At 30.7% G+C, this 7630-nt stretch overlaps 2 protein-coding genes across 2 annotated transcripts; one reads left to right on the forward strand and one right to left on the reverse strand.

Annotated features, from left to right (window-relative positions):
• Nucleotides 1–945: 945 nt before the first annotated feature.
• LOC102584082 (21 kDa protein) lies at nt 946–1724 on the forward strand. The gene has a single exon (XM_006349394.2). The coding sequence runs from the start codon at nt 980–982 to the stop codon at nt 1610–1612; it is 633 nt and encodes a 210-aa protein (XP_006349456.1). The 5' UTR covers nt 946–979; the 3' UTR covers nt 1613–1724.
• Nucleotides 1725–3202: 1478 nt separating this feature from the next.
• Nucleotides 3203–6848, reverse strand: LOC102584408 (GDSL esterase/lipase CPRD49-like). Its single transcript, XM_006349395.2, has 6 exons — nt 6664–6848; nt 5790–5867; nt 5533–5673; nt 5366–5442; nt 4538–4675; nt 3203–3659 (listed from the first exon to the last, which is right to left on the reverse strand). The coding sequence occupies exons 1-6, from the start codon at nt 6772–6774 to the stop codon at nt 3452–3454; spliced, it is 753 nt and encodes a 250-aa protein (XP_006349457.1). The 5' UTR covers nt 6775–6848; the 3' UTR covers nt 3203–3451.
• Between the last annotated feature and the right edge of the window lie 782 nt (nt 6849–7630).

Genomic DNA, 7630 nt, shown 5'->3' on the forward strand with positions numbered 1-7630 from the left:
TTTTTTTTTTTTTTTGTCATCAAAAGGTCAAAATTAATCAAATGTTTGGTAGTTATTACTAATGATATAATTAGGTGTCACAAAAAGTAAAAGTCGTTTGGTCCAAAAAAATTATTGTAGGGCCATCCCATTAAGTGGCGCTAATTTAGGCAGCAAAAAAACTTGAAAGTTCAAAAGTAGTTTGTATGCTGCCCCACTTATAAAGAATTGGAACCAAATAGGATTTTTGGAGTTTGAAAAAGGTGAAAATATTCAAAAGATGGGGAAGAAATTAAAGAAGAGTCATGTGTAAACTATACATTAAGAATACCAATTTATACTATTGAACTTCTTTTTTCAATCTTTATTCACAAAATAAAATAGTTGAATTTTCATATAATCCATTGCACTTGCAATCCATAGCTAAATAAAATCAGCATGATATTTTTTTAATTTAATTATGAAAATTTATCTGTCGCTAATTTTTTACTTTCTTATAATGGTGAAACTATTGAACAAAACAACAGGTATTGTGTACTTGTATCTAGCTTATAACATGGCTCCCATAATCTTTCTCATTGATAATTAATTCATAAGATTTTGACTTTTGAATCTTCTGCTCGTAAGCTAAAGATCAAGTGTAAAATGTATTCAAAAGTCTTTTAATTTTTTGTAATCTTAAAACATATCAAGTGAAAAGAGTAAGTAAGAAATTACTAAAAATTAATTAATTTTTTCAAACGGACTAAAAAAAAGTTAGACAAATTACGATAACTATCAACACTTTATAGATTGAAGAAGTAATTACTTTTCACCTTTTTTTGCATTGTTCAATAGTACTACCTGAATTAAAGGAGCATAATTATTTTCAACAACAAAAATCATGACTCCACATTACAAATGGTTCTTAATTAGGACAAAAATGTCATTTCACCTCCTAACCAATTGCCTACATATATTGCTACATTTTGTTAAAAAAACAAATTATAGTAGATAAACCATGAAAACCTCATGTACTCTTTGCATCCTCTTCACCACCGTGCTCCTCCACCTCTCCCTTATCCCCGCCCCCTCCGCCGCCCTCCTCGACCCCACCACGGTGTCATCCGTTGACATCATCCTCGATGACTCGGACTACATCCGTTCGAGTTGTAAAACCACTTTGTATCCGGATACCTGCTACCACTCACTAAACCACTACGCGACCGCGGTACAACAAGACCCCGGTCGCCTAGCACGTGTCGCTATTGGAGTAAGCCTAGCAAAAGCTAAGCGAATGTCAGCTTTTGTTTCCAACTTATCTCGCGAAGCTGACTATGGAGCGCAGCCACGTGCATTGGCTGCGCTCCACGACTGCTTCTCCGTATTCGGAGATGCAGTCGATCAGATACGCGATTCGTTGAGTCAAATGCGTACGCTCGGGGGCTCTAGTGAGTCGTTGAGGTTTCAAATGAGTAATGTTCAAACATGGATGAGTGCGGCGTTGAGCAATGAGGATACTTGTACTGATGGATTTGAAGATGTGAGTGATGATGAACCATTGAAATTGGACGTTTGTAATCGTGCAGGGAAGGTCAAGGAGGTTACTAGTAATGCTTTGGCTTTTATAAATAGTTTTGCCAATAAGATATGAATGTTTGATGAGTTTGATAAGACTCTTTACTGACCATGTTAATTAGTTGTTGACAAGTCTATAGGATGCATCCATCATATATCTATATTTATTCATATCCATTTTAATTTGACCGTCTGATTTTTATTTGATACGAAGTTTAACAAAGTAATTAATTGTATTGATATATCTTGATAGGAATAGGTTCTTTGTTGAGGACTCTGCCTTTGGGCGTGGTCAAACTCCAAAGGTATATATAGGAGTAAGTAGCCACTTTTTTGTTAACTTTTTGAATAGTGTGATTTTAAATTTAAATTATGTAGAATGTATCAAAATGTTCTTTGATCTTGTGGTATTAAAATTGTCCGTTGAAAAATTGAAGTTAACGAGTTAGACCAAAAAGGAAAGAGATATTTTTTTCTTCTAAAAAATAGATTAATCAAAAAGAAAAATAAGACAAACAAATTGAAACGGAAGTATATACTAAATTACTAACTAATCATAATTGTCACTTAACTACTTTTTATAATATTTAGGACTTAAATATTAATATAACTAAAATTGGACAAAAAGAAATTGTGTGATTCTAATTATTTTTTTTGTTCAATAAGAAACAACGTCCTAGCTAATTTCTCTTAAAGATCTAAAGTAATACTTAACTATTTATCTCTAATCTCTGTATGAATTATCATTAAAGCAGCTTGCCATTTGCAATTAGACTTGACAACTTGCACTTTGCAATTGCCTTAAATTCAATATGGGGCTCACTACAGCTTTTCTCCAATCCATTCTACCTTTACTCTTTCTTCGTTTCGATTTGTTTGTCCTAATTTTTTGAAGAAAAAAATCTTTTAGAAAGAATGATTTTCCCCCTTTTTAGCAACTCTCTAATTTCAACTACACATTTAAGACCACAAAATTAAAAGACATTTTGATACATTTGACATATCCTTAATTTAAAATCATAAAATTTAAAAATCTTTTTTATTTTCTCAAACTCTGTATTAGGTCAAAATAGGACAAATAAATTGAAACGATCAGGAAATTGTTTTTGTAAGATAAAGCTATTCCATATCAGTACTTTAGACATAATTATTAGACATAAATTTATTATGGTGACTCAATTATTAGATTCGTTAGACATAAATATATTATGTCTTGCAAGTCATATAAAATATTTGATCTTCTCATATATATGAAATTTAATTTCCAGATTGTAGACCAGCTCATGTCATTTGAATTTTCGAGTGGTTACATTATCACATGCAAATTACATTTAAAACCTAACAAGACTTAACAAGAGTATTATGTTTGAGTCCATATACTTGAAGTGTTTTTAATTTTTTTTCGATCTCAAATACTAGTCAGTTTGACAAATTAAATTTGCTTTAAGATATATAACATATAAAAAAAGCAAGAAATATTTATTAATTTATTTCAATTCACCCAACTAAGGTGGGAGTGTCCCCATGCATGATGCATGGTGGACAAAATGAAGGAAACGAGATTAATATGGATTGGACATGTAAAGAGAAAATGCGAGAGGTTGATTATACAGGATACAAGGAGGAGAGATGCGATAAAATAAGATATATATGACTCAGCTTTAAGTATATTCAAATGAAAATGATAACTTAGATTAAATTAAAATTACTAAATATCCTTCGTAAAGAAGTTAATAAGAGTTTTACAAAAAATATGAATTGAAGATGGTAATTGATATGATGAACATTGAGTTGAAGAGAAGTTCAAAGTAGGTTTTCCAAAAGTGATAGTAAGAAGCTAAGCTGCTCGAGCGCATTTTCTTGCCTTTCTGCAGAAGCAATTCCCTATCTTGACTGTAGACGAACATTCATATTGTCAGATCCATTGGGCTTGCCAGTCCAAATCAGCAACATTAACAGGAGTGTTGCCATTAGGCCCAACAAAGATAGTAGGTGAATATTGTGCAAATTCATTTGGCAATGATTTCCAATGTAGATTTGGCTCCCAATCTGCTTCTTTCACAACCTTTAAGATTTCCTTAACCACAACTTTGCTTGCTTCTGCTGTTAAATGAACTCCATCCCTTACACCCAAATATAACAAAATATCATAGTGAATTTGAACCTCAAGTATATATATATATATATGGTAAGTTATCAGTTAGGAAAAATAACTCAAAGTTGTAAGAAATCGTGTCTAGACTCTAGTTAAGATTTGTAGTTAAATTCATATAGGTATAAGTTTTCATATTTTGAGTTAAAGTAGATTTTGTAGTACTATAAATACAAGTCTTGCTAGTTATTTTCAACGGTAGACGAGTAATGGAAATTGTACATAACACTGGAATTTTATTAGTTTATGAATGCAATATTATCTTTTATTATTTGTTATGGCCCCAAGTTAAAAATTAGAACCCTCAACCTCAAATTCCTATTTGAACAACTTTTTATTGTTGTTGATCCATTTGAATTATTACTAAATTAAACTAAAATAGCTTATTCAATCTCAACGACTGCTTATTCATGGGCTATTATGAGTTCAAGACAAGGTGCTATGATAAAATTGATAGACATACTGCTCTTAAAAAGTACCGCTAATACATCTTGGTTCGAGTTCGAGTGGTGGCCTACCCTTTTAGATAAATAGATCTTATACATAAACCATTTTTAAAAAACCAAAAATATTTTCAAATCTTGAAATAGAATATATTTCGAAGAAATCACTTAAAAAGGGGTTACATATGTAAGGGTGTCAAATTAAGTGATTCTCGGTAAGGAAATGTTGCACATGAGTTAGGATCTAATTTTTCTCACGTACACTCCGTAAAAATAATTTAATTAGAAAGTAGATGAGAAGTCTTAAACGTAATTGATAAAGTTATCTGCATGAATTTAGTTTTTTCAATCAATTATTTACCACTAATTAATACTTGAAGTTTTAAATTAAGATAGAAAAACGTACGTGAAATGAGCAGTCAACCAATCATCTCGATTTTGAAGTGCAGTCCAAAGATCAATCACCTTGATCCCCAACTCTTGGCACATTTTTATACAAGCTTCTGAATATATATGTGAGCTCTCATTTGAACGTTGAGAACTTCTGTTTTCCAAAAACAAACAACAATAGCAAGTCATCACTTACAAAATATAGGAATTTTCGACGAACAACGTCGTTAAGAATAGGAATAACTATATAATTAGACATACTTCACTACCATATATACTATTATTACCTGTACTTTCAAAATATTACATATTTTACCACTAATTAAGAGTTTCTTACGTATCTTACACTTAGATACATGCATTTTTGCTATCAGATGCATAAAAATAGGGAGAGAGGCGAACGAGATTCATATGTATTTCATGTAGAATCACACTAGATACATGTATCTATATATATCTGGAGTGATTGCATGTATCTAGAAGAATGACGAGCGAGATGGGAGAGAGGCGAGGGAGGTGAGCGATATTTGCTATGTATCACACAGATACATGTGAATCCACTTGGATACAATATATCTAGAACAAATTACACCTAAATTTGACATCATGTATCCGAGATATATGTATCTGGACGTATCTGGAGCCACCAAAATCTGGTAAGATACATAATATTGCAAACTAGAGTGTATCTAAGTAATTAATTCCTAAACTAGTGGAATCTATGTAAGTTGTCCTAAAATTATGAGATTTTTTATGTAAAGTTTGTCAGAAACATTTCCCTACTATAAGTCAATAATATGTAGTATATAAAACCTTGATTTTGTTAAATTTCAGTATGTATTACCCGAACAATTTGATGATTTGTTCCTCATTCACTGGTGGAGTACTAAGAACTAGTATTCGAGTCTTTTCCGATAGGCTCTGCAAGCAATTTTGATAATTCATTAGCGATTAATTTTGCTGTTTAACTATAAAATTATCATGTTCGTTGAGTAGTTTCAAAATGGATACCTTGAGATGAAGTACAATGTTCTTCATGTTTTGTATATATTCAAGAAGAGGAACATGAGCATTTTGACCATTTGGATCAGGTTTCATTGAGTCATTTCCACCAAAGTATACAATAACAAGTGATGGTTGTACTGCTGCATCCTTAATTATATATAAACAAATAAATATGAATAAGCATATATATATTAATCCTCTGTAACTATTAGAATAAAATAAGAGTTTAATTTTATACACTGAACGACAGATATAGGAAGTACCTTTGGAAATATTTGGTCCAAAACCTGTAGAGCCAGCCTAGTGTTCCAACCACCATATCCACGAAGCACTATATCTGCCTATAAAAAACATAATCAACTTGATTTAAGATAATTAAAAAAAGTATATTTATTCACTTTTATATTTATTTATATTTATTTTTATGGATTTTACTATTTAGGATCCAATTGAACCGCCATCAGAGCATATAGTTTGGTTATAGTAGAATTAGTACACGAAAATTCTTTTTTGGAAAAAAAATATTGTGGATTGAGATTAGCTTCAATATCCTTCTAATTGAGTTCTACTTTCAAATATACTACCATTTACGAATATATAATATTTTTGTTATATAGTTTTGATTCCTTAATTTGTTCTCCAAGCTTCGTTCAACTAATATGCACATAGGACATTCAATTTGGGGTTACTTTTTGAGTATTTACATCAAATTAAATAATTTAATCTTTATAATTATAAATTAGAGTAGAAATATATATCATTTAATTATAATTAAATGATGAAAAACACAATCTTGCATTCATTCCTTTGATATAAACATAGGAAGAAGCTAAGTAAGTAGTATTAACCCTCACTCTCCTCTCAATTGGATACTAAAAAACAAAACTTGGGATTAGGGATGACAATAGGGCAGGACACAAGCTGATGAGTGAGACAGGACATGACAAGGCGAAGGAATGCTTAAAGAGACAAAGTGAACTGAACAAACAGGTCAAAATCTTAGCAAGTCAAAAATCCCTAGTTCGAATTTGTATCCCTCAAAAATCATCCTTGCTCATTAAAACACCAAGAGACCAAAAAAAAACATATAAAAATAAAACTACAAATTAAAGATAGAATAAGAGATAAATAGAGTACCTTGCAAGAGTATAGATCAGTGAGGATTGAACCCCAACCTTCATGGCTATAGCTAAATTGCACTATTGAGGATCCAAATAGAACAATTTGTGGTCTATTTGGTCCAACCATTTTTAAATTTTTTTCTCTCTTTTTTGTTTTCTCTGCAATTATTTTCAACAAGACTTGTATAAATTATTAAAAAAGCAACATACTACTTCAATTATTGCTTCTTTTAATAGTCTATTTGAGTTGGCAACTTGACATATATTATATTCTCTAACTTCGTATTGTGATGTTCACATCACTATTTTTTATTGTCTATTTTGTATTACAATGAGTCGCATGAGATTCAATTCTGTAACCTTTTAATAAATTTGTTCTTAATTTATATATTTTTTATAAAAAAAATTCTTATAAGAGATCTGAAAATAATAATAATTTATGTTCAATTTATAAGTGATTAGAGGATATCATTTTCAATGCAAAACATATATTATTCATACACATTAAGTTATGTATTCTTATTTTTTTTTAATTGTTAAAATTAAATTGTTTGATTTGATATAAATATGACATACGAATAAGTATTTATTGAAATTTAAACACGAGATGCGGATAAATATATTATTGGTATTTGATATCTCCAAAATATGAATAATTAACTCTTGTATAGATTTATTTGGAAAAATTACCTTAGTTAGCTTATTCTAATCTCTTAATGACCCGGAGAAAAAAGTGAAGCTTCAGCTTACCATTATTGGGCTTTGCTGCCCAAGCTGCAGTAAATAACAGAGGCCCACTTAGCCAACTTGGGCTACCCACTTGAATGGCCCATTTTACCCAATTATTTAAGGACAAATTACTTAACTACACTCCTTTACTTACCTTAATATCCATTTATCCCTACTTATTTCAAAATTTTCAAAAATTCCTTATTTACCTATGTATCCCGCATGTATCCCGTGCACAACGCTATGTATCCCGC

This window comes from Solanum tuberosum, unplaced genomic scaffold (assembly GCF_000226075.1).
Source record: "Solanum tuberosum cultivar DM 1-3 516 R44 unplaced genomic scaffold, SolTub_3.0 scf00106, whole genome shotgun sequence".
Classification (NCBI taxonomy): Eukaryota; Viridiplantae; Streptophyta; class Magnoliopsida; order Solanales; family Solanaceae; genus Solanum; species Solanum tuberosum.